Genomic DNA, 25,882 nt, shown 5'->3' with positions numbered 1-25,882 from the left:
AAGGGCGGTGTCAGCGGTGCTGGCCGGGGGTCAGTACCTCCAGGCCGTGCAACTCAGGGCCGGTCCCCCAAACAGAGCTGTTGCTGCTCAGACAAGAGGGAATGAAACTACATTTACGTTTCAGTTACATGTTTTCAGAAAAGGCTGGCATCACGGTCCCAGGTACTGTCACCTGGGACACATCCTCCCAAACAGCTCACCTCCTGAGGTAAAGCTAGCCTTTAGAAATGCCCTCCTGAGGTCAGCTCCTTCCACCTTTGCCCTTGGCTTTGTATCTGTGGCTTCTCAAGACAAGACCTGACTTTTAATTATGACAAAAAAGTAGCATTGAGATTTGGGGTTCCCTCATGGGTGATTGTTTTTCTGGTCAACAGGAAGGGCGTGTGACATTGTTTCTCTTCGTAGTGATGAACTTCTAATACATCATTAACAGCTCCCTGTCAGCTCCTCGTCCAGGCTCTCACCTGTGAGCGTGGGCGTGGTCTGTATTCAAGTGCTTGTGTCTGATAAGTCAAGACAAGAGCAGCCTGAGGAGACATGCTGCCACCTCCAGGCCCCGAGGACGGGGGCGTTGTCAGCTTCATAAGCAGGGATCAGATGGGGCCTCTCCCTGCAGGTGATGAGGTGCAGAGCACCAGCCTCAGCCTCCGTTCCCTGCAGGAGACCTGAGATTTAGACGACAGCAGCATACCAGAAATCCTGTCTGGTTTCCCCCCCAAGTTAACCAGTAGAAGATGCTTCAGCCAGAGGCGCTAGCCCTTTGCCACAGCTCCCTGTCCCCGGCTACCTCCCAAGTGCAACAGTGTCCATGATTGTCAGAGAGAATAAGGAAATATCTTTCAGAGAGAAATTGTTACACTTCACTCTTCATCTTGAAATGAACGTTGGGCTGTCAGTTTTTATTGCTGATCACGGAGGCCCCGTGATAGCAGCTACTCCCTGGGTGGCCCGTGTGCTGTGTGGACTGGCTCCCATGCACCCTCTGCTGTGGGGGCTCAGTGCACAGAGGACAGTCTGACCCACACTGTGTCCCTGGTGCCCTGGGGTCAGAAAGGGGTTCAGTTTCCTTTTGTTGCCCCCACCCCAGCCTGCCACTCAGAAAAAGAGGAGGCATGCTAGATGCATCTGTCCAGGCTGGGGCCACAGCGGCCAGCCCTGGGAGAGGCTGGGGTTCTCTCCACGGCCGGCCGGGCTCTCTGTGTCACCAGTGAGACCCGGGTGTAATGATGTGACGGACTTGCCCAACAAATGCAGCCAGGACAGCTTGGGACAGCAGACGCCTCCACTGTGACCTGGGCTGGCCACGCGGCAGTCCCTTCTGGGTTAGAGCTAAGCTATTTAATAAATGTTGGCTACTCCTCCAACCGTCGTAATTATTTAAAGGGATTTCAAAAGAGAGAAGACAAATCAAATCAACTATAACTGTTGTATCTCATTCAGAGCTAAGTGTATGTTTTAAATGTGGGCCTGTTTAGACCCCCCCCCCCAGGTTTCATCTATTATCACAATAATTGAGTTTGTAGCTGGAATTAAATTTATCAAATTGCGTTATCCTCTTTAGAAATTGGATAGGGCCTCGTGCGGGGAAGCGGAAGTTAATCCGCTTTGCTGAAGCCCCTGGCAGCGCGAGCAGGGTGAGGGCTCAGACACGTCCTGTCACCCGGACACGAGGTAATTTCTCCTCAATCCCTTGTGCAAATAATGACATTTGAATCGAGCATTAACAGGCTTAATTACTTTAAAATTGTCATTTTAATTTACACTGATATAGTATTGATCATACAAGCAGAGATTAAGCTGTTCAGTGGAGCGGATGATGGGGAATTAAACATTAAAGGGTCCTCCAGGGGCCGTGGCTGCCCAGCGAGAGCCGGAAGAGGGATGATATTTCTTGGTAATGAACTGGCGGCATGCGGGGACATGAATCTTGGGCTCCTGGAAAAGGGGAAATAATGGGGTTTGGGCAGCATTTGCAGGTTACTCATTCGCTGCCATGCACCAATCCTCCAGTGATCTGTCCGCCTCACCAACATTTATTTATCCAGCAAATTCCCAGCTTTGACCTTTCGCTAAGTACATTGAACATAAGTTTGAGTGGAGATTTTTCAGATGTTAACTTTTATAAGTATTTGTTATTTTTTCTCATTTCTATTCAGTTTTCCTAGCGTACTCGTGTCCGTAGGCCTTGCAGCTGTCTGTTGCGTGCCTGGAGTGGGCGCGGGCAGCGGCGAGGGCTCACGAGGGGCGGGGGCGCCCGGGGCCCCCCAGGCCAGGGCCTGGCTCCCGCAGCCATGCCTCCCACCTCATGTTGGAAGAATTCCAGCAGAAAGTTCCAGGGTTCAGTGTCACTGTCCTCTTTTTTCAACAAAACGATGTGAAAGCCTCACGTTTGGCCCTGGAAATAATGGCCCTCCGCCTGTCTTCTCTGTTCATTTTTAAGTTTTCTTGTGACCCTTGTGCAAAGCCACGCCCTGGGACTGCAGAGGCTGCGAGTGGGGAGGGGTGGGCGTGGCATGGACACGTCCTTCTCAGAAGAAGCACAGTCCATGGGCTCCATTCGGGGGCCATCAGACCCCCAGGTCATGGAGGCGCTACGCTCTCCAGGTTACGTCATCGAGACTCGCGTGATTGATTGCACAGCTGCATGGGGAATGATGGAACCCTGATCCCTGTCCATAAGGGCCTCCCTTTAGCAGCGGCCAGAGCTGTCAGTAAGCATGGTCAGGGGAGTGAAGAGTGCTCATGCCCCTCCCAGGGATACGGGAGCAGGTTTGCACGGGAGCCTTGGGCTGTCGTTTCTCTCCAGTGTGCCTCTCCGCGTGGCTCCGTCACCTCCACCCCTGACGACCACACCTGTGGTTTCGCTGTGTCTGTGACCTTCTGTAGAATCCATGTGCTCTGATGTGCCCACCACGTCTCGGTTTACTGGGCACCTCCTGTTTGCCAGGATTGTTCTGTCTGCGAGCTGGGGGACCACAGACACAGAAAAGGAAGCAGCTGGTGAGGTACAGAGGTGCCCTCCCGCCGGGGCCCCACCCCCTGCAGCTCTGCTGTCTGTGCATTTCATCCCTCGCCAGGGTCCGTGAGATGGAGGAGACCAGAGGGACAGCCTTGGCGGCCGTTGTATACACTGGAAATCATGGCCCCAGAAGGACGCCCCTGGGACACTCCCATCAGTCTGGCTCAGCCTCTTCCTTGGAGCTGTAGGGCGGCTCCTGGCCTGCGAGTCCATTGGTGCGTCAGTGCGACTGCACTGGGTGCCCTGCAGGCCATGAGAGTGGCCAAGGGGCTGACCTCGGGGGGCTCCCCTGCCCTGGGAGTGCGCGTGCTGCTCTGGGCACCTGGCGGTGACCCGTGCAGTGACACTGCTTAGCGGCATTGGGGCTCGGTGACTGAACCTCTGGCCTCGGTTCTTGAGTGGCTGTTCCGGTGTTCTTTCTTGGCTGCGGTATTAGTGTTCTTGCACCCGGCATTTCATGTGGCCCCAGCTTTCTCCTCCCCACACTGTTCCCCACCAGGTGTGCTCCTGACGTGGCATCTGCATGTCACAGACCGACTGGGACTGCCTCACACATAGCTGCACACGGACGCGGCGAATCTCATACTGCCACCTCTGCAGTCTCGCCAAGTGGCTCTGCCTGTCCCTTTCTAGCCCTTCTCAGCCCCAGTGCCCGGCCCCTGCTGGGTGCTCGGGACCTCCATGCTGCTACACGCCGTTTCCTCTCCCCAGAGCCTTCTGGTGGGTCTCTGTGCAGCCCTGGCCCCAGCATCCCCCGCCCCCTCCCCACGTCCAGCTCTTCCTCCTCCCGCTGCACCCTGGCTCGTCATCCCCACAGCACACTCTGTGGCCAGCAGGGGGCAGCACACCCGGCGCTTCCTGGTCCCCACCAGTAGCACGGTGCCAGCATCCCCTCTCTGTGTAGCACACCCCTCGCCCTTGCCCCCATCCTCTCGGTCCTGCAGAAACACTGGTCTGCCTCCCTCTCCTTGTTGAGGAATGTGACGGATCTCCCTGTGGTCAGGGAGCAGTGTCGAGTGGGGAGAGGCGTACAGAGGGTGGTTGACAGGTGTCACTCCTCCACAGCCTCATCGGGCTCTGATTTACGTCAAAGCCATTAGCAGGAGGTGGCTGTTCCCGGAAGGGCTGTTCGTGATTTGGCCCCAGAAGAGAGGTGAGGACGAGGTGTTTGCTTTAGGTGATGGGGCTGTGGGTGCCTTGGGGCCTCCCCCGTCTCTGCCTCCTGGCTGGGCGGCAGCTTGCTGATGGTCAGGCAGGGCTCCGGTGCAGCGGCCTATCCCTGAGGACATGATTCAGAGTGGGTGGACATGGAGACCCCTGCCTGTCTGCACTGGACATGGGAGGCCATGCCTGGGTCCTCTCCCTGCTCTGCGTTGTCATTCCAGTGTCCTCCCTTCTAGCAGGGGAGGGCGTCAGGTCGGTCGGAAAGAGTAAAGAACATCGATTGAATGATCATTAACACTGAACTGTGATACCACCGTCCTGAGTGCTTTTCTGTGAAGCAGGTACTGTGGCTGTCTGCCTGAGCTGCAGATGGAGAGAGTGAGGCACGGAGAGGTCAGTAACTTGATGGAGGTCTCTAGACCAGGAGGAGGCAGGTACAGGACTTGAGCTTGGCTTCGTGAGCTGGTATGCACCGATCGCTCAGCAGAGCAGGGATGCAGGGTGATGGGCAGGTGGTGCACTGGTGCCCTGGGCTAGAGGCTGACCAAGGAGATGCTGGGCTCCAGAGCTGGAGGACGATGTTCTGGAGGCTGAGGTGTGACAGCACCCCGGTCAGGGCACAGGGAGAGAGCTGTGCTTCGCGTGGCTCTTCCCACAGCCATGTGCCTCTCTGGCAGGCCTCTGTGGAAAGAAATGGATGCTGTGGCCCGTTTTACAAATGAGGGAACTGAGCCTTTACTGGGGTATTTGCCCAAACCCAATAGCTGGAAACGGAATAAGTGCCGTCGATTGGAGAGCTGCAGGCCAGGAGCACGCGAGGACAGAGGACGCGTGCCATCCAACACACATATGACTGGAGCCTGAGAAGAGAGTAGAAGGATCAGAAGTTATTTTTGAAGAGATGATAAATTTCCCGATGTGTGGAAGAGTCCCAGGGAGCCCCCAACAGGATAAGGGAACCTCACCCCAGAGAGGTCACAGTGAAATGGCACAAAGCCAGAGACAGGAGACCCTTTAAAGGCCCATGTGGGGCCTGACCAGGTGGTGGCACAGTGGATAGAGCATCGGACTGGGATGCCAAGGACCCAGGTTCAAGACCCCGAGGTCACCAGCTTGAGCATGGGCTCATCTGGTTTGAGCAAAAAGCTCACCAGCTTGGACCCAAGGTCGCTGGCTTGAGCAAGGGGTTACTCAGTCTGCTGAAGGCCCGCAGTCAAGGCACATATGAGAAAGCAATCCATGAACAACGAAGGTATCGCAATGTGCAACGAAAAACTAATGATTGATGCTTCTCATCTCTCCATTTCTGTCTGTCCTTGTCTGACTCTCTCTCTGTCTCTGTAAAAAAAAAAAAAAAAAAAAAAAAAAAAAGGCCCATATGGGGAAAGATCACATGCCCTCACCAGCGGGACGTGAGCTGACAGCTCCCTGTGCCACAGGGACAGTGACAGCCAGAGGATGGGGGCTGCAGTGCCACCGTAGAATCTGTGTCCCCCAAAACACCTTTCAAGAATGAGGGTGACATATATAGACATTTTTGTTCAGATAAAAGCAAAGAGAACGTGTCTCCTGTAGACCCCACGGGGCAGCAGTGCTGAGGGGTGTCCACTAGACGGTCCCGAGGGAGAGGCAGGAGCCAGGAGGGAAGGGACGAGCAGCAGTGAAACGCAGGCCCGGTGCGAGCACGGCGTGTGGGAGATAAATGCCCTGAGGGGACGCTTGGTCCCCGGCTCCGGGCTCCGGCAGCATGCGTGCGGTGGACCAGGGGGGTTTGGAGAATGGCCGTCAACAGCCCTGAGCAAATGCTGCTGTGTTAGCATGTCTGTGGACAGCACTGCTCAGTTATTTGAAACAGAGTAGATGGCAGTTTCCCAATATAATTGAAATTTAAAAATCAATTAAACCTTTTTGGTCGCGCTCTGTGTGCCCTGAGCTTTCCTAATGGCAGAAGGTATTTAGTAGACAGCCCGTCCTCAGTGTTGCCATCCCTCAAAGTGCATTTTACTTTAATTATCCTCTTTATCCATAATGCATGTAACCTGTTTCTCCAGGACATTTGTAAGAACGAAGCTGTAATTGAAAAGCTAATGATTTTTGGAGATAAAAGAGCTGTTTTAATTATGATACAAACTCTCCGTGTAATTTAATTGGCATAAAAGTTTATTGATTTGCTTTTGTAATCATTTAGACATGGAAAATATGACTTAATAAATTTCATAATTCAAACTAGTTGTTATTTTGAGACTGATGTATTTCCTTACTGAAACTTTCCATTTGCCAAGTCTGTATTATCACAGAGGGCACCCACGTTGCAAATCAATGTCATTTTGAGAGGAAGTCACACAGGTGATGCCACTTGTACAATAACTTGGGGGGCCTGCAAAGGAAGCCCAGGCCTGTGTCGTTTCTCCATGCCACTGATGGTGCCGGGCGCATGGTGGTTGTCCTGCAGCGCGGCGCTCTGAACGCTGCATGGTGGGTGTCCTGCAGCGCGGTGCTCTGAACGCTGCATGGTGGGTGTCCTGCAGCGCGGCGCTCTGAACGCTGCATGGTGGGTGTCCTGCAGCGCGGCGCTCTGAACGCTGCATGGTGGGTGTCCTGCAGCGCGGCGCTCTGAACGCTGCATGGTGGGTGTCCTGCAGCGCGGCGCTCTGAACGCTGCATGGTGGGTGTCCTGCAGCGCGGCGCTCTGAACGCTGCTCCCTGCGCAGAGAAACGGGTACGGAGCTCCCTTGCCCACCTGCTGTTGAGCGTCCGCTCCTGAAATCTGCTAAATCAGGCAGATATCAGCAGGACTTCCCCATCGGAAAGGAGAGTCCAGGGTAACGTGTTGAGCACTAGCCGGGGAGACTGTGTGTGGAGGAGCCAGTAGGTCCCAAGTGACGATGACCTGTTACGTCTCCAAGCTGCCCCTCCTAGACGGTGCATGCATCAGCCCTGCCCTGGCACAGGAGGAAGGGCAGGACTGGGGGCAGGGCACTCAGCTTCCTGTGCCACGTCGTCCTCTCTGTGTGGACAGCATCCACCACTCTCTGGCCCCTTTGTTCTCTCACACGGGCGGTTCTCCAGGGCCGAGGAGCAGCAGCTGCCATCGTCACAACTAACTGGGAAAAAGTTAGGACTTCCCCTGCGAGAATGTCTTCAAATCGACCATTTGGATGTGGCTACTCACATCACCCTGGCCTCTGAGCTGTGGACTGCAGGGTCACCATGTCCCCGTGCCCTTCAGTGCTGGCCGATTAGGTCCCCGTGGCCACTCCTTCCCCACTCACCTCTCAGGGAGCACCTGCCTGGACCCGTCCTTCTCCCTGACGGCCGTGTCCCTGCTGCCCTCCCCCGTCCCTGTGCCCATGCTGACGTGGCTGTCTCTGCCGGCTCCTCACCGGCCCCCAGGCTCTCCATGATGGTGGTCTCGGGCCCAGCCCTACTCTCTCTGGTTCCAGGCAGTCTTCAGTGAGCTCGGCCCTGTTCGCATGGAGACCCACTCACATCTCTCTGCACCCAGACCCCTGTCCTGGACCCCAGACCCAAATGTCCCACTGCTGCCAATGTCTCCCTGCCCTGCTCTGCGGCCACCTCAGCCTCAGCATGTCCAAAGCTGCATGCCTGCCTTCTACTGCCCTCGCGACCCACTTCCCGCTGGCCTGGCGGAAACCCTGGTGGCCCTCGGGTGCCTCCCCATGCTCACGTCTGTTTCTCAGGGCTCCCTGTGGACACTGCCCACATTCAGAAGCTGACCTTTCCTAGGAAGCTCCTGTCACTGTCCCTTGCATCCCACCATCTCACTCTTGGGCTGTTTGCTCAGCAAGACTCCCGGACACCTGCCAGCTCTGGTGCTGAGGGACATTGGTGAACAGCCGAGTGAGTTCTCGGCGAGACCGTGCCTGAACCAGTGGGTGACCTTGCCAGACAGGGCGTGAGGCGAGTGGCCCTGTGTGTGCGTGTCAGGCCTCCCCCCACGTGCCATCAGCACCCCAGGGGCGCCCTTTCCAGCACCCTGTCGGTGAGGCCCCTTTAAAGGCAGCCCCCACCCCCAGCTGTCCCTCACTGTGGTGACATGAAATGTTAACAGGCACATTCATCTGCTGGATTTATTGTAGCCTCACGAGACGTTAGTGGCTGCTGCCCAGTGTTCCCCCCGTCTGGGTGCTGTGCTCTGCCTGGCCCCTTGCTGGGCAGCCTCATTAGGGACACTACACCCAGGGGCTGCGACAGGGTTCAGCACCCCGGTGTACAGCATGCCAGCTCCCATGGAGCACGCTTTATAAAATGCTCTTTAATTCCGGAACAGAATATCATTAACTTTGTAAGTAGATGAACACAATGGACAACCAATTTAATTAACTCCTGATGTCGGCTGTTGGACAGAAGACAAAATGAAATTATGTGAGCGTCTCTCGAGCAGGCGGCCAGCCTGGAGAAGGCCTGGTGGTGAGGGTCAGACAGGAGGACACCTTTGTGCCGTCACTTCATGTTTAGCCCAGAAGCTGAAATTGGAAAGTCAGTACTTTGTAAAGAAGCCAGCTCTCATTTTCAACGTTACAAAGCCACTCAGAGAGGAGGGGCAGCCTCGTCACCGTGACATGCTAAGCGTGACCTCTCCTGCATGCAGCCCTCTGGGTGAGGCTGGCGGAGTGGGCAGTGACGCCGCCTCCCCCAATTAGATTGGCCGTCCGTGAGTTCATTATGCAGGAAGATCAATGAAGAGCTGCATTGATTTGAACAAAAGCTTTGTTCCATTTATTATTATTTGTAATCTAATGAACGTGATAGTAACTGAGCTTTGATCCATTACTCAATCTATTAAATTTTATTAAAGCCGGGAGTCGTGGGGCTTACTCTTGTGAAACAGTGGTTCCCCTCTTGGTCAAGTGTGTGGAGTTTCTGGTCATGTTCGGCGTCTTGGAAGGAAGCAGTACGTTGGGTTGTCCTGTAGAGCCTGAGCAAACAGTCCCGCCCATCAGCCCCCGAGCCGCTTAGCCAGTCACTCCTGTGGGTGCCCTGCGCCTCCACATCCCTCTCATTTTGCCAGGACTCGTTAGACCCCAGCCATGCACCCAGCACCATGCCAGGGACTCAGAGGCGACCAGACCACCCTCGAGAAGCTCCCGTCCCCTCCCAGTGAAGGAGGCGGATGGTAGGAAGACAGAGCTGTGCTGGGCTGCCGAGCTTCTGTGCAGAGCAGTCCAGCAGGAGGGCTGCAGGGAGGGGAGCATGGCCATGGGGACCTGCAGCGTAGGGCTCACGTGAGAAGGAGGTAGAAGTGGGGAGGACAAAGCAGGGAACTACCGGAGTGACGGCAGAACTTGACTTTCCCCGGAATTGAGGCCAGTGTACTGGGAGGGGGGGGGGGGGTTGGGTGAGCAGGCCTGTGCTGGAGTCACTGGGGCAGAGGCGTGGCAAGACCAGATTCCCGTTTTTTAAAAGGTCGCCTTGGCACCTGGTGGACAAGAGGCTGAGGGCCAGTAGCAGCAGAGAGGAGGGGCCCACAAAGGAGTCCACTGGCCGGGCAGCGAGGATACAGAGAAGTGGAAGGTCAGACTGGCTGTTCTGGAAAGCGTGGACGTCTGGGGAGGGCCTGTTGGGGAAGCAGCAGGGGCTCTGGAGAGATCTGCAGTTTGCAGCGGGGGCAGGAGGCTGAGCGATGCAGGGCTGTCCTGAGCCGAGGACCAGACTCCTTGAGAGAGATATCCACATGGGGACTGCTGTCCCTGGACCTGTGGGGCAGCCTTCCGGGGTCTGGGCAGGTCTGATGTGTCGCCATCACTCGGAGAGGGAGAGGCAGCCTAGTGTCCAGAAACTCGGAATGAAGGTGCTCGAGGGGGAAGCTGGGCAGGGGCCCTGCTGCTGAGACACCGAGTGTCAGAGTGTCCTGTGGCTTTGCAGCTGGACAGTCGCTGCAGACCTGGAGTGCAGCCATTTCACTGGGGTGGTAAGGAGGGAGGCAAATTTGGAAATAGGCACAGCTCTTACACACGTGTCAGCGAGCAGCACCAGAGTACATCAGCTGTCCCGAGATCACGGAGGTTGGTGCCCGGCATGCAAGGCAGCATGACATGCTCAAGTCTCTAAAAGCCGTTCTCCACTCTTAACAACTGAAACCAGAAATGCCTGCCATCAGCACTCACCCACCAGCCTGCTCTCTGTAGGCACCCCATGTGCCGCCCTCCGACTCTGGCCTGTAACGCCCCAGGGCTCAGGCGGGAGGGGCTCTCTCCATTCAGCATCTGCAAGGTTTCAAATCTCAGCCTTCAGTGACAAATCGGAAATGGCCTGTCTCACTCAGCCATGACCCTGACCCCAGACTTGTACCCAGGTACCCGTGTGGCACCCCCACTTGAGTGCCCAGCAGACATCAACCCCACTTTCCTCGTTTTCCACTAGTCTCATTAGTCTCCTCTGCCTCGGAAAACGGCACTGCCCTCCTCGCTCCTCTTTCCCACCTGCGGGCATCCCCAGCCCTCCTGTCCTTACTCGCCGACCTTCAGTTTATCAGCAACACCCTGTTCTGCTCTGTCCCAGCTGCCCTCGCCTCAGCACACCTACCTCCAGCACACACGTTCTCGGCACCGGCCAGACTCGGGATGTCCGGCCGTGCACAAGATAACAAAAAGGGGAGAAGTGGTGTGAGGGTTGTGAAGAAGAAGAAGAAACAATCAAAACAAGCTGTCCTCACAACTTACCTAAGAGAATCTGTAATTACCGGAACTGAGAGATAAGCGAGCGAGCTTGCTGAATGGGAGGTTAATGTACAAAGTCAGCAGGGTCTTAGACACTGGGAACAGGTGGTTCTAAAGCAGCCCTGGTTTACAAATTGTGTTATCTAGTAGCAGCAGAAACTAGGCTATACCTAAAAATAAATATAACAAAAGGTCTTCAAGACCTTGATAGAGAAAGTCGTGAAACATGGTAAGACACTAATAATGAAGCCTCACTGTATGGTTAAAGAGTCCTCGCATTCACGGGAAGGAAGGCTGACGCGTAAGGACGCTGCCCACCCCTCACCCCTCGGCAGCCTCTGCGTCTGTGATCCTGACCCAGCAGGGTGTTCGGGGCGTCACCTGCGGCTGTTTCGCTATTTCGTGTGGAAATACAAAAGGCCAAAATAACAAGCAGTTGTAAAGAGAAACAAACGTGGCACCTGTGTTACTAAGTATCAAGACGTGCTATGAGCTGAACCAGGAAAGGACACAGAACAGGGGACCACAGCCAGGGCTCGAGAACAGACCTGCGTGGAGGGAAGTGTGGCAAGGGATGGTGGCATCCCAGTGCTGTGACCCGGCCGGTGTGTCTGCGGGGACTGAAGCAGCACAGTGCACCATGTGACCTCTCCCCAGGGAGCCCCTGTTATTGTGAAAGCGAAGACAGGAAACCTTTTACATGGGAGTAGAGAGAATCTCACTGTGGAGTCAGGTGAGGACTCTGTTTTCGAATAAGACATGAAGTTCTGAACTATAAAAGAATATATTGATTAATTTGCCTACTTTAGAACTAAAAACTATCATTTAATGAGAGGCTCCATAAAAAGATTGATGAGATGAGCTTAAGAGTGGGAGGAAGTCTTTGCAATGCAAGTAATAGAGAAATAATTCTGGGTTATATTGAAAATTTTAAAAACCTCAAAATGAGAGAAAGAGTGATAGAAAAATGGACAAACGATGTGAATGAGAAGTTGATGGGAGAAACTTAGATTGCCAACACTCTCAGAAAGATGCTCAACCAATGTAACAAAAATGCAACTTGGAACAATGATGTGTGACTTCACACATGTCCAGCTGGCAAATGTCAAATTGGCACCACATCTTGGCAAGGATGTGGCACGGTGGGCAGCGCTCCACATGCTGTTGGAGGGCAGGTCATCACAGCAACTAGTGACGCTTGCATTGAAGATGCACATTCGTCACGACCCAGAAACTCCACCCGCATGTCATTGCCTGTGACACCACGTGATTCACACAGGTACACGTGGGCTCAAGGGCATGTGAAAGGACATTCATTGTAGCCTCAGCTGTAATAGCGAAAACATGGGAAACTTTTCACGTCCAACAGAAGAATGGATAAGCTGCAGCGTTTTTGTATGTTGGATTATTATGTAGCATTAAAAAAAACTATAAAGTTTGTGTCTCGACATCACACATCTCTAGACTCTAACTTTGAATGGAAAACAGCAAGTTTCTGAGAGGACAGTAGATACGGTGGTGGTGAAGTCGAGGGCTTCGAGCTCTGCTGTTGTTGCCTTTGGCCTTGATCATTGCCATTCAGGATGGTGCCCGCCTCTGGGGAGAAAGGACAGTGGCTGTGGGGTGCTGAACAGGACCATCTCTGAAGCCCCCGTGGACCTGTGCTGCTTCTAGAGCAGGGCCCCCCTCTGCCCGTGTGCCTGTCCGCCTTACCGCTGATCCACAGATGACCCCTCTGTGCATTGATCATGTTACTCCTCTGAATTCAGCTCCTTCTGACAATGCTTTGTCCTGGCAGCATGCCACGTGCGTTTTAGGTTTTCTTGGCATTGTCTGTGAGGCCGTCTGTGGTTGGGAGTGTGGTTTGTTTTCCATGCTTACACTATTCCATCCTGGGACTACCTCAGATTTACCCATCTTCATGGGCTGAGGATTTGGGTGGTTTTAGTTTGCTAGTGTTTCCAAAAGTGCTGCCTGCACTTCTGTGCACATCTCCCAAGAGCCCCACTGCCTGGAGCGAGCTCTGTGTGCACATGCGTGGGTGTTTACACAGGCATCCCCTGGGTTGGAGTGGCCTGTGAACTTGTGAGTTGCAGGTTCATGGGACACACTCATGTTCCTGTGAGTGAACCTGAGCATCATAGCACTTCTTTCATCACATAGGGGAGACAAAATGTGGGGGACACTCGCAGCCAGGGCACTGTCAGGTGCACAGCTGGATGCAATGCCCAGTTCAACCTCTGCCAGGGCCTCAATTTTGTTCTCAGAGAGCGGAAATGTTTGCAGCCCATCCTGAGAGGGTATGAGGACAGAGCCAACCACGGCAAGCCAACCACGGGACCGTCACAGGCGAGCCTGGTCCCTATATCGCGGGCAAGGCCACATCCCTCCCTGGGGTCCTGTGTCCTCGGAGCAGTCTCTGAAGGAGCTGGGAACCACGGGGAGCAAGCGTCAGGAGACTCCTCGTATGCCCCCAATTCAGAGGCTTTCCGGCCATGATTTACTTAACCTTGTTGATTGAAGGTTAGTTACCAATAACATCTTGTGAAGTTCTTTTCTTGTTCACAGATCCACTCACTATTCTTTAAATAACTTGTTGAAAACACTGACACACTTGCTGCCTCTAGGCGCAGCTGTGAACCCCGCCCTGTGCTGTGCTGTGTTGACCCATGCTGTCGGCCTTCCTGGTGGTGGGACTTCACTTCCTCCTGTCCCAGGAGCGGAGCACCCGCTCCCCAGGGGATTCCCGCCCCAGGTCCCTTGGGAGGGACAGAAGGTAGTCTGTTCCTGTGACTTTAGGAGGAGAGTTCCCTTCTGTTGTCTCAGCTGGCTGCTGGGAGCTCAGGCCCGGCCATCACTCCGGGCATCCTGGAGGTGCACAGCTGGACACCTTCCCGAGGACATTGGTGGTACCGGTGAAAGCCACTGTTCCCACCTTGCGCTCTTGCGTGAGAAGCCCTTGTATGTGTTCTGCTTTCATGGTATCTGGAGAAGAAAAATGTGTTCCCGTCGGCCCCTTCCTGCTAAGTCAACTTGATTGGAGTGTTAGGATTTTTCTGTCTCATGAAAATGTGAGCCGGAGGCAGGAGGCCGGCAGGTTAATGGTGTGTACTCTGGCTGCCAACCCAATTGCGGAAATGATAAATCACCGGGCATTTGATCCGTTTGCAAATAAAGAGTGATGGAGGCATTTCTGACCGGGAGTGGGGCTTCTTCCTGGGCCCGCGCCTGTGCGGGGCCTCGGCAGGGGGGTGGGGTGCCCTGCCCGGGTCTCCTCCTGCCCCAGCACGCGGGACGCGGTGCGCCACGGTCATCTCAGTCGGCTGTGTTTGCAGAGCCGCTGCCGCTGTCAGGACTCAACGCCAGAAGCACGCTGGGGTCGGGCGTGGCCACTCCGCACTGGGCGGGCTGCGACAGAGGCCGGCACTGGCTGAACTGCTCTGCCAACACGTGTTTTCACCAGGCACCTGGTTCAGCTGCTGAGCCACCTGAGGAGCGGGTTTCATCCGCCCAGGGCACTGATTTCTGCCAATGCCTGGGTGGGTGGGGACTTCAGGCCATAGCTGTCTCAGAGACGGTCCCATGCCCGGTTTCCTGTTCACATGGAGCTGGCACCTGCTCTGTGGCCACCCGGCCACTCAGAGCCTCAAGGGCTCAGCGCTGAGGGCACCGCTGACTTCAGCTGTCCCGTGGCTCCCTCACCGCAGGACGTGGCAGGCTCCTGCCAGGTCTGCGCTTCTGGCAGAAGAGCCACCACGGCTGGTTGAGGCTGTGCTGACGGGCTTTCACAAGTACTCTGACAGTCAAGGGTTATAAATATGTAAAAAGTATTTTAATTGTTTTTAACAAAACAGGCAAGGAGTCGATATCCTCAGGCGCATCAAGCACACTGCTGACAGGTGCTGTGGCCGCGGCCGCGGGGCAGCCCCGCCTTGCTGTGCAGACGTCGTTGCTCTGTGATAAATGGGGGCCCTGAACCATATTGATAGAGCGGGCTGAACATTGAGAAAGTTAGCTGAACTTTGACTTTAAATATTCATTAGAGCTAATTATGGATTTTCTGACTCTATGAACTAGAGTCTCCATACCTGCCCTGGCGATGTATCTTCCATTTATTTGTTGTAAACTTAATGGCTTTGTATTAGCTTTACCACATTCAATGAGGGAATAGTTTAAGTGTTCGTAGTGACATTTATTTACTTACACCCTTTCCGAGTGCGTTCTGCCCAAAACAAATTAAGATATCCTCAGAATAAACTGATGACAGGAGCAGCTGCGAGTGTCACAGGTGCAGCCCTGTCCCCGCCTCTCCCGGCTACTTACACGTGCCCCGCCACCTGTCTTACACGGCAGGGCCTCCACCACAGTACGTCAAGGGAAGCCGGGCACCAGCTGTGCCCAGGTGTGCCCAAGTGTGCTGCCAAGGTACCTCAGCTGTCCTTACACCTGCTGTGGGCAGGTGAGCAGTGGCCTGCACACTCCGTTTATTTGGAACCTGTCCGTGTTATAAAACAGGTCCGGGGACATGATGTGCCATGTGTTGACTAAAGATACTGTACTGCATATTTGAAAGTTGCTAAGCCAGTAGATCTTACAAGTTCTCATCACAAGGAAACAAAATTGTAACTATGTGGGCGATGGATGTTCACTAGACTGATGTTCAGAACCATTTTGCAATATGTACAAACACCAAGTATTACACTGTGCACCTTAAACTTATACAATGTTTCGTGTCAACTGCATTTCAACAATGCTGGTAGAAAAGAAATACTGTAACAATATCTTGATGTTGATAAAAATTAGACCAGAAGGCGGCTCCTGCCCTAGTGTGCGGCCTTTGGCCAGGCCTGGCAAAGGGCTGAGGATGGGCAGAGCCTGGGCCCAGGCTCAGGTGACCTGCGTCCCCTGAGGGCAGGTGCCCGTGTGTTTGGCCGGGGCCTCCCTGCGAGGGCAGAGGTGCTGTGGACTATGAGATCCGCTCACCAGCAGCTCCCCTGCCTCTCTCAGGGGCTCCTCCCACCCTGTCCCCCAGGAGGTCTCGTTAGGCGTCAGCTGGCCCGAGCAGCTTGTGTGGTGGTCAGGATGCAAGGCACGGAGGCCTGGGAGGGGGTTGGTGGCTTCGGTGCTCTCCACCTTCCTCAGGTACTCACATGTGTGTGCATGTGTGTGGCGTGTGGGGGCCTGGTTGGGACAGAAGGTGGGTCGCTGTTCAGCTGTGCCACCCCGCTTCCTGCCGCATGCGGCATGGTGGCGGAGTGCGGTCCTGCTCAGCCAGTGCCCGTGCCCAGGGCCATCCCTCACAGCACACGTCTGTGCATGTGCTCGGGCATACACACGTATATGTACACACGTGTATACACACCCACGCACACACACACACATACACACACACACATACACATACACACCCATGCACACACACACACATACACACACACACACACATACACACCCATGCGCGCGCGCGCGCACACACACACACACACACACACACAAACACCAAGTTTGAATTTCAGGTAAACAAGTAGCTTTTAGTGACAGATGTCCCATGCCACCCTCCGTTGGTGGCCATCCTACTCCTATCCCAGCCCCTGCAGTTTTGCCTTTTCCTGAGTGAGGAGGGCAGGGCTCGGGCCCTGGTGGCAGCCCTGCCGTGTGTCCAGGAGGAGGCGGTGAAGAGGACAGTGTGGACGCCTCGGGCAGGGCAGCCATGTCTGAGCACCTGGACCAGTCCCACCAGCAGAGCCCTCGCCTGCCGGGCCTCCGGGCCCCACAGCAGAAGTGAGACACCCTGGACAGCAGTGGGCTCCTGGCTGGAAGCCCTGGTGTTTGGGTGTCAGGGTTCCGTGGGGAACATTCAGGTCTCAGCATCTGAGCCCGAGTTACAACGAGTGGGCCTTTCACTCTGTTTGAGAGAGAGTTTTATGCGTCACTCAGGACTGTGTCAGAAATACCCACACGGTGGTGTCTCACCTGGTTCCTTTTTTTGCTCCACAGGCTTTAGGAAGCTTTTATTTTCTTCACGAATCCTTAAAAAACATCTACCAGTTTGACTTCAAAGGTAAGACTCCATGCTGTAAATTCCCAGAATTCTTGGGGGTTTCTCGTCTCAATGGACGTCTCACCCCACTGGTGGCCTGGCTCCTTTGGGCCCTTCTTCCTGGTGTCCCTGTGCGGGCAGTGTGGTCTCAGTGTGTGTCACTTAATGGCTGTTGCTGACCAGTGACAGCATATGGAGACCTGGCTCTCAGGCTACCCCATCCCCTCACGCCATCACCCTCCCTTCCACCCTGCTCCCAAGGCTAGGAGGAGGGCTAGGTTCTGCATCTGTGTACCTGTTTGATGTGGAAACGAAAACAGAATGAGAGGATGTCCCCAGGGAAGCGCCAGAGCCTGTGTTTGGCCAAGTGGACGTGTGCCCTGTGTCTACTGGGCAAGCCCCAGTGTCTGTGGGGAGGGTGGCCTGAGCTGTCTGACGTCATGTCCCTGTCCTGTGCTTGGGCCACTTGTGGCCCTTGCCCAGACCTGACAGATGTCTGGGTTAGCCCTCCACCCGGCCTGCTGGGGCTGTTACTTCCCCCTCAGCGTTGTGCCTCCGGGTTCTGTGTAAATCCGCAGAGCTCCACGCGGGCTGCTGAGCCAGATCCCATCCATGTGAAATGTCATTAGAGCTGTAATAACTACAGAGAGCACTAATTATGTCAGTGTGCTGTGTGCTCACCGGGAGACGGATCGCCTCACGAAGCGGAGGAGCCATTTTCTCTGAACGGCGGGAGCAGGGACAGCATCAGGGCTGAGAATGGGTTCAGCCAGCAGGCGGTGTCTCTGGCCCTGTTGCCCGAGGATTCTTCACACACTTTCAGACACGCGCATCTGACTTTCCCACCCGCGGATGTGGTGAGAGGAGAGCCAAGGCTGCTCCCGCCACGGTCTTCGTAGACACTGCCGTCAGCATGTTGCGTTCCCCAGTGGAGAGCCGGGAGACGTCCCAGCAGGGCTGGCGGCAGAGGGCTGCTGCTGCAGGTCAGCCCACCAAAGGCCTGCGCGGCTCTCGTCTGTGGAGCCTGCCTTCCCTAAGGAACCGTCTGCATACATGTCTCACTACCAGTCAGCTCAGTCAGAGGTTCCCGCTGGCCCGCAGTGCTGTTGAAGCTGCGTGTTGGGGGTGCAGTGACTCCAGCACAGCCTTGCCCAGGGCCTCACGCTGTCAGCGATGAGAACTGTGATCACAACAGCAGCGAGCATGCTCTGAGCAGTCTGTGTCAGGAGGGCGTCAGCTCTGAACACACTCGCAGGGTCACTGCTGCCCCACAGCAGGGCGCAGGGTATAGAGCGTGGCCGGCATCTCAGGCAGGGGTGCCGCTGCCACCTGCTCGGCAGCCCCTGTTCTTCAGGGTTCACTCTTCTGCCCCGAACTAAGTCATAGGAAGAATTATACCCTGTGACCATGAGGGTTATGCCAGCTGTGCAAGGCTGGTTCAGCAGTCAAAAACAAGTGAGTACACAATCTGTCACATCAACAGGCTAATGAATAAAAGTCACATGATCATATTTAGAGATACAAAAAAGCACTTAACAAAAGTCAACACCCATGTGTAATAAAAACTGTCAGCAATCTAAGAATAGAGGGCAACTTCTTCAACTTGATAAAGGAAGCTTCAAAAACCTATAGCTAACATCACACTTAGTATTGAGAAACTAGAAGCTTTTCTGATAAGAGCAGTTACAAGATGAGGATGTTCACTCTCACCATCCTCTTCCACACTGTCCTGGAATCTTGGCTAAGGTGGTAAGACAAGAAAGTGAAATGAGAGATTATTGTTTGGGGGGAGTGAAAAAAATGTCTCACTCTCAGATGACATGATTATCTCTGTAGACAATCCCAAGGAATCACCAACAACGAAGCTGGTATAACAAGCAAAGTCACAGGGCATGAGGCAGACGAGAGAGTAGCTTTCCTGCACACCAGCAGTCAACAAGTGGGATTTGAAATGGAAAACAGAGTAACAGCTCCATTCACACACATAAAAATGAAGGATTTAGGAATAAATCTAACAAAACATATATAAGAGCTATATGAAAAAAACTACAAAACTCTAAATGAAAGAAACCAAGGAAGCTCTAAATACATAAATGAAGAGATGCCCCAGGAAGAGTCAATATTTTCAAGATGTCAGTTCTTCCCAAATTGATCTCCAGATTCAGTGCAACTCCAGCAAGTAATTGAGTGGGTATCAACAAACTTGTCCTAAAGCTTATATGGAGGCAAAGAATGGTCCACACAGCATTCAAGGTGAAGACTGACACTGCCTGACTTGTGGACGCGGTGAGGCCAGGGCAATGAGACAGCATGGCGTTGACAAGGGAGGGGACAGAGAGGTCACTGGAACAGAATAGAGAACCCAGATACACACCCCTGTACACAGTCAACTGGGATCTCTGACCAAGGGGCAAAGCAGCACAGTGTAGCAAAGATAGTCTCTGTAGCCAGTGGTGCTGGACACCTGGCCGTCCACATGCAGGAAAATGGATCTGGACTCAGACCTGACACCCTGCACAAAATGAATCGTAGACCTAAGTGTAAAACAAGACTATAAAACTCCTAGAAGATAACAGGAGGAAAGGTAGGTGGCCTTGGGTTGCAGATGAGTTTTTAGATCAACACCAAAACCACAGTGCATGAAAGAAAAAAAATGATAAGTTGGGCTTCATTAAAATGAAAAAGTTCTGCTCTGCAGAAGACACTATTAAAGAAAATGAAAAGACAAGCATGGACTGGGAGAAAATATTTGCAAAAGACACAGCCGATAAAGGACTGTTATCCAAAATAAACAAAAAACTCATAACTCAACAGTAAGAAAACATAATAAATGAGCCAAAGATTGAAACAGATGTCTCATCTAAGGAGATGTATAGATGACAGATGGACATGTGAAAAATGTGAGCATCGTGTCATCAGGGAAATGCCAGTGGAATCAGTGCGGTGCTGCACACACTTGTTAGAGTGGATAAAACCTGAAAAATGGACACTACCCAGTGTTGGCAAGGCTGTGGGAAGGTGGGGATTCATTCACTGCTGAATGTGAAACCCTGCAGCCATGTTGGCAGAAAGTTCTCACAAAACTAAACATACTCTTACCACATGGCCCAGCAGTCACATCCTTTGATATTAACTCCAGTAAGTTGAAAACTTATATCCACACAAAATCCTGCACAGGAATATTTGTCATATATGAAATCATTATATTACCAAAAACGGGAAGCAACCAGAGCATACCCTTCATAGGTGACTGCCAGTGGTACAGCCTTATGATGGGTGTTCAGCAACGGAATGAAATGAGCTGTCGAGCCAGAGGAAGGCATGGAGAGGCTTACTGTAGATGGTTGGCCCTTGAACAACATGGGTTTGAGCTGCTCAGCTTCCCTCCCATGGGGATGTTTGCAGTGAATACCAGCACTGTTTTGATCTGTGTGGGTGGGAGTCCATGGACACAGAGGCCGATCGTATGCATCACCTGCACCGTCTACACCAGGGACTTCAGCATGCTAGCAGCTTGGTATCCACAGGGCATGTGGGAGCTCTCTACTTTCTTCTCAGTTTTTTGTAGTTGTGAAAACAGCTCTAAAAGTAAAGTATTTTTTTAAGAATGCCAGCCTCTTCTCCCAACTCTCCCCACCCCTGATCCTGAAATGACCCTACACGCACCTGTCTCACTGAGGCCTGGGGCATCTGCACAGGACTCGCCTTGGAGGCATCTGTCCCTCTGCTGTGTGAACGGGCGGCTGGGTGAACAGCTGCGAGTACTGAGCCTCTCCCAGGAGGAGCCATGCACCTGAGCAGATGCAGGAAGAAGACCTCTCCTCACGTGTAGGCACCAGTGAGCCACGCCTGGCTGTTAGCTAAAGGTCCTTCAGAAAAGAGCACCTGTCAGTGGCCCTCTCGCGAGGGAGGGAGGAGTCCACATGTGTGTTCATGCTGCCGTCAGAGCAGCGCCCCCGGGATGTCAGAGCAGCCTGGAGCCCCGCGGACGTGCCCGGCCGTGCCAGCAGCCACGTCGTTGTGCTGTTGACCGTCTGGAAGGAGCAGGGACATCCTCTAGGTCTGGGCAGCCAGAGCCAATGCAGGGCCAGGGCTCTCTGCGGCCGTCAGTCCTCCAGACAGCCCGTGGCTCAGCCCTGCCTGGGCCGGGCACCTGTGTCCTGCTCTCACAGCCAGTGCTCTCGGCCCCCACAGGCCCCTCCCCCGCCACCCACTCCTCCATCAACCCCACATGCAGGCCCGTCCTGTGGCCACACCCAGGGACTCTGTCCCCCATGCCATAGGTAAGACTGTCCCCAGCCTTGTGCCCCAGGTGTCCAAACTGTGTCCTGTGCTGTGTCCCTGTGCACGTGCTCAGTGCTCGCAAGTGGTCGAGGTGTGGGGAAGAATGGGGAGCAGGTCAGGGAGCCCACAGCACAGGTGGGAGCTGCGTGAGAGCTTCCACGTCCCCAGTGGGTGCCGGCCCTCCCTTGGGCAGCAGCCCCTGCTTTCCAGTCACCCGGGCGGGCCTCCAGGAACTCCGTTTGCAATGCCCCCCTCTCCAGCTCACATAAAACCCCTTGTCCTTGGACATGAATGATGTTGGCTGGGTGTGAGGAGGAAATCGATGTTATTAAATAAATTTGTATTAAGGTGTGAACGAGCAGTAAAATCAGCCTCTTAAACATAGTCATAGTCTTAACGGAGGATGCCAGTTAGCCCCGTGAATCTGCAGGTGGGAGCCGTGCGCAGACAGTGAAGTGGAGCGTCAGGTTCCAGGGGGCGGGCCGCGCTGTACGAGCCACGGGCATCGCCTGGAGCAGCTGGCCGGCTGGGTCGGCGCCCTCGTCGTGTCCCATGCTCCCCACAGGGGTCTGTGGGTGGGATAGGGACCCCGTGGCGCGTGGCTGTTGGGTGTTTGGAGGGCCCAGTGATGCAGTTGTTCACGTCATTCTGTCTCTCCAGCTAAGAAGTACAAGAAAGTCACTGGCAAAGAGATCTACTCGGACACGCTGGAGAGCACGCCCATGCTGGAGAAGGAGAAGTTCCCGCAGGACTACTTCCCCGAGGTGTGTGCCTGCAGCCTCTGCCCTCAGCCCCGACTCTCAGGAGGGCACGTGCGACGGGGAGGTGGAACACGGGTCTTCCTGTCCTCGGTGGGTCACGCCTGCGGCTGCCACGCCCGTGTCCCTCAGGGGGTCTGAACTGCACGTGGTTCCTCGGGGCTGTGTTAGGTGAGAGCTGAACGTGCAGTGTTGACCCTTAAATCACCTGCTGCATCTTCCCATGAACTGTCTCCTGGCAAAGGGACCATCCCCAAACATGTAGAGGAATAATTGCCAGTTCACTTTGGGCCTGGGGTATGAGCAGGTCAGTCTGGCCGAGATCTACCTACCCCACATAATCCCCCTCCCGAGCTGGGGTGTGGCCAGGAAGAGGCCCACCTGGGGCCTAGGTGCTGTGTTCGGGTGATGGTGGCTCCGTTCAGCTCTGAAAGTGAGGGGAGAGCGGGAGTTTGTCCCGTGGCCAAGACGGTCAGAACGTGCTGACCTGCATCCTTGGGGTTCAATGCGCTTTGCGGTTTGCTGTTTATGCAGCATTGCTGCCTGCATGGTGCTGGGTCTGGTGTCTGTCAGCGTCACAACAGCGCTCGAGTCTCCTAGCCCCATGTGGTCACACAGTGACCCGGCGCTGGGCCTACCCCATGTCATAGTTTACTGCTGTCGCTGGAATGCTGTGACTGAGCCCGGGGGTGGGCGCAAGGCCTAGGCGTCCGCTCACTGGGACAGGCCTGCCGGGAGGACTGCCCAGCCCCTCCTGCGCGAGGCCCGCTGCACTCAGCAGTGCCGCCCTCGCTCGGAGCTGGTCTTCAGCAAGGCCACGGCTTTATTAACTTGCTTTATGGCCTGAGCTGGGACTGAGGGGCTCTTGTGGCTGCTTCCATAAAGGATGGCCCTCTTGTCACACCAGGGCAGCTTCCTCATCCATTGTCTGAGCCAGGGACGCAGTGTCAGGGGCCAGCCTCCCGTCCTGCAGCCCGCGGCCCTCTGCTGTCCCCACTCCTCGGGAAACTGGAGGAGGACGGGCCTGGAAAGCTCTGGAAGCTTCAGACTCAACCTTCCCTGAGTCCAGCCCCTGCTGTGACTCCTGGGGATCCCCGTTATGTTGGCCATGGTTCTCTTGTGTACATTGCGGGACAAGAAGTCAGTGTCAGCGTCCAGTTATGGCTGAACTCCGGCCCCTGTCCTGACCCAGACCCATGCTTACCTGAAGTCCACGCTAGGGCCCACACTAGGGGCCCTTGCCTGAGGGTGACCAGAGCCCCAGTGAATGGTGGAGCTAGAGGGATGCTGGACAGGCGACAGCCCAGGATCCCGGCTCTTCCCAGCAGGAAGAGAGTGAGCTTGACCAGGGCCGCCAGGCTGGCTGGGGCAGCCCTGAGCTGGGCAGGAAGGGCCTGAGTCCACGTACCTTCACCATGTCCAGGATCCTGGCTCCCCTGGGGCGATGACCTGATACCCACTGGGTAGGAAGCCCCCAAGGCCTCCTCAGCCTTGGTCCCAGGCACCACTGTCCATTAAAGGCTGGGCTGGGGCCTGAATCATCCTAGCCCTCTGTTCTCATCCTGGGGTCCAGTCCCAGCCTGAAGAGGCACCCAGCAGACCCAGGCAGCTCAGGCTCCCCAGAGGAGGTGGTTAGGGCCATGAGCACCTGAGACGGAAGGCAGGGTCCGGCGGGGGGGGGGCACCCAGGTCACCACAGGTCAGTGTTGAGTAGCAGGGCTGGGCCGAGTGGACAGAGGCCAGCGTGGGGGGAGCCCTGAGACACCCACACACACATACAGTTCAGTGTCCTTGTTTGCACGGTTGGGAGTAAGGGGGCACCTGGCCTCTAGGCTGAAGCGGGGATGGGCCTGACTTCGCCCTCACCAGGTCCTCCCAGGCCACCCTCCGTCCTGCACGTGGGCCCAGCCGGTGCCTCAGCCAGCCCGCACGTGTGACCCCATCAGGCAGCCATAGCTGCAGCCTCTCCCTGGCCAGAGCTGTCTTCGTGTCAGAGACACTGGCCCCACCCCCACACGGGATGGGTTATACCCTGAGGCCCAGCTTGTGATGGACCCCAGCACACAGCCCCTGTCACCCAGGAACTCACACTGTCTCCTGGGGCCCCTCGTCCACTCGTCACTCGTTTGTGAACCCAGAACCTCGGTCCTCAGAGATGGAGACGCCAGAGTCCCAGCACCTGTGGGCCGTGAGTGGTGACCCTGCCTAAAGAGGCTTCTGTGACGGTCACCATGTCCTCTGGTGATGAAGGGGAGGCTGAGGCGGGGCTGGTCCTGTGTGGACGTCCCATGTAGGAGCCAGTTCCTGGGGAGGAGCCACCAGGTGCTCGGAGACTCGCTCCTGGGTCCAGCATACTGGTCAGGGCTCCTTTCTCCTCCCTGCACAGCCAGCGCTCAGCTGAAGGTGTGGGTGGGATGCGGCGAGGTCTGGGGGCCTCAGCTGTGGTGTGCCCCTCCTTGGACACCGCTTCAGAGAGGCAGGCACGCTGGTGCCCAGGGCCAGGGTGCTGTCCCTAGGACGGGCAGCAAGGGGCTGCCCGCCTCCTGTGGGGCATATGGCCTACTCTCAGGGTGGCCACACTTTGACTGTGAAGGGGGCCGCTGTACCTGGCATCAGCCCCGCCGGGTGGCCGTGCATCATCTCGGGAGTGAACTCTGCAGACATAGGCATGCCGTTCCTGGAGCGAGCTGTCAGTCTCTCCTCATCTGAGAGGGACTGAGGGGAGCCGACGGGAAGCCGGCACATCCCAGGCTCTGCTCTGTGGGGACACAGTTCCAGGTGTGTCTTCAGCAGAGGGCGGTCCACCTGGGCGGGGGGCGGGAGGCCACGCTGCCTGCCACCGGCCTGCGCGCGGCCATTCTGCGCCTCAGGCCAGCCCTTCAGCTTGGCACGGACACATTTTCGGGGAGGGAGTTAGTCTGAGACGGATCTCCTTTCTTCTATTCTATTACTGTCACTTAAGGATAATCTAAATGTAATTACCACGATGGAGGCAATTCCAAATAATTACAGCCCTGCATATAAAACTAACAAAACTCCCGCTGATTTACGGCTGCTCTGGTGCAGCCGGGCTGCCGACGCGGCCTCTGGGAGCAGCACTCCAGATAACGTGAGCCCATTTTTAAAAAGCAGATTTGTGTAGTCGATCGGGGCCGAGGCGGTTTTTCCTCTTGCCCGTAGTGAGAAATTGGTTGTTACCATAGATCACAGGCTGCTCCTGGCTCTTATGAAAGATGAATTAATTTCACTAATGCTCCAGAGCGGGCCCTTCCCGGGGAGGCGGTGTGGAGATAACCTTCCGCAGCCCCCCTCGCGTGTGGTGATTTATGCCGTCTTTTAGTAGATGAAGCCGTCTGTGTTCGCCATCCATCTGCTGCTAAAGGAATCCTATTAACGGGTCTGAGCAGAGACTTAATATTGTATGGGGAGCGGCATGGCAACCCCCACTCCCGCCCGGGTGACGTGGCTTCACTTCGTGGTGACAACCTCTCTGAGAGCCAGGACGGCCACCCTTGCCACTGCTGTTTCTGTTCACCATAGCCTAGAGCCCTCGGTGGGGTTTCAGACGGTGGCCGTAACCAGAAAGCTTAGCGCACAGATGGGATAGGGCCCCAAGCTGCCTGTATGCTCTGTCCCCTCACAGGAGCGGAGCGAGCCTTCACCCAGACGCCTGTGGTGGGTGGTGGTTGGTGTGGGCAGGTCCCGGGCAGAGGCACCTGGTGGGAGGGGAGGGAGCTGGGGAGAAAGGGAGGAGCTTGTTTCTGACCCCCAGGAGTGAAAGGAGCCCTTGGTGCCCTGTTTTGCTGGAGGATGGGTCGTGGTGGTGACCAGGGGCTGCAGAACCAGTTTTTATTCCCAGAAGTCATGGAGCCTGGCAGCCATGTCCTTCAGCTGTCCCCATGTTCCAGAGCCAGGTCCAGAGTCAGAGGAGGGGAAG

General features: G+C 55.2%; 1 protein-coding gene across 2 annotated transcripts in view; it reads left to right on the top strand.

The window, feature by feature from the left end:
- INPP5A (inositol polyphosphate-5-phosphatase A) overlaps positions 1 to 25,882 on the top strand; it is a 148,777-nt gene that overhangs the window by 78,608 nt on the left and 44,287 nt on the right. For both annotated transcript variants that reach the window (XM_066355184.1, XM_066355183.1), the window contains exons 5-6: positions 16,861 to 16,924; positions 21,848 to 21,951. In XM_066355184.1, the coding sequence (XP_066211281.1) occupies positions 16,861 to 16,924; positions 21,848 to 21,951 (168 nt within the window). The remainder of the gene's footprint in view (positions 1 to 16,860; positions 16,925 to 21,847; positions 21,952 to 25,882) is intronic.

Source organism: Saccopteryx leptura, chromosome 13 (assembly GCF_036850995.1).
Source record: "Saccopteryx leptura isolate mSacLep1 chromosome 13, mSacLep1_pri_phased_curated, whole genome shotgun sequence".
Classification (NCBI taxonomy): domain Eukaryota; kingdom Metazoa; phylum Chordata; class Mammalia; order Chiroptera; family Emballonuridae; genus Saccopteryx; species Saccopteryx leptura.
Note: the sequence above shows the minus strand (reverse complement) of the source record. Positions and strands in the feature narration are given on the sequence as shown.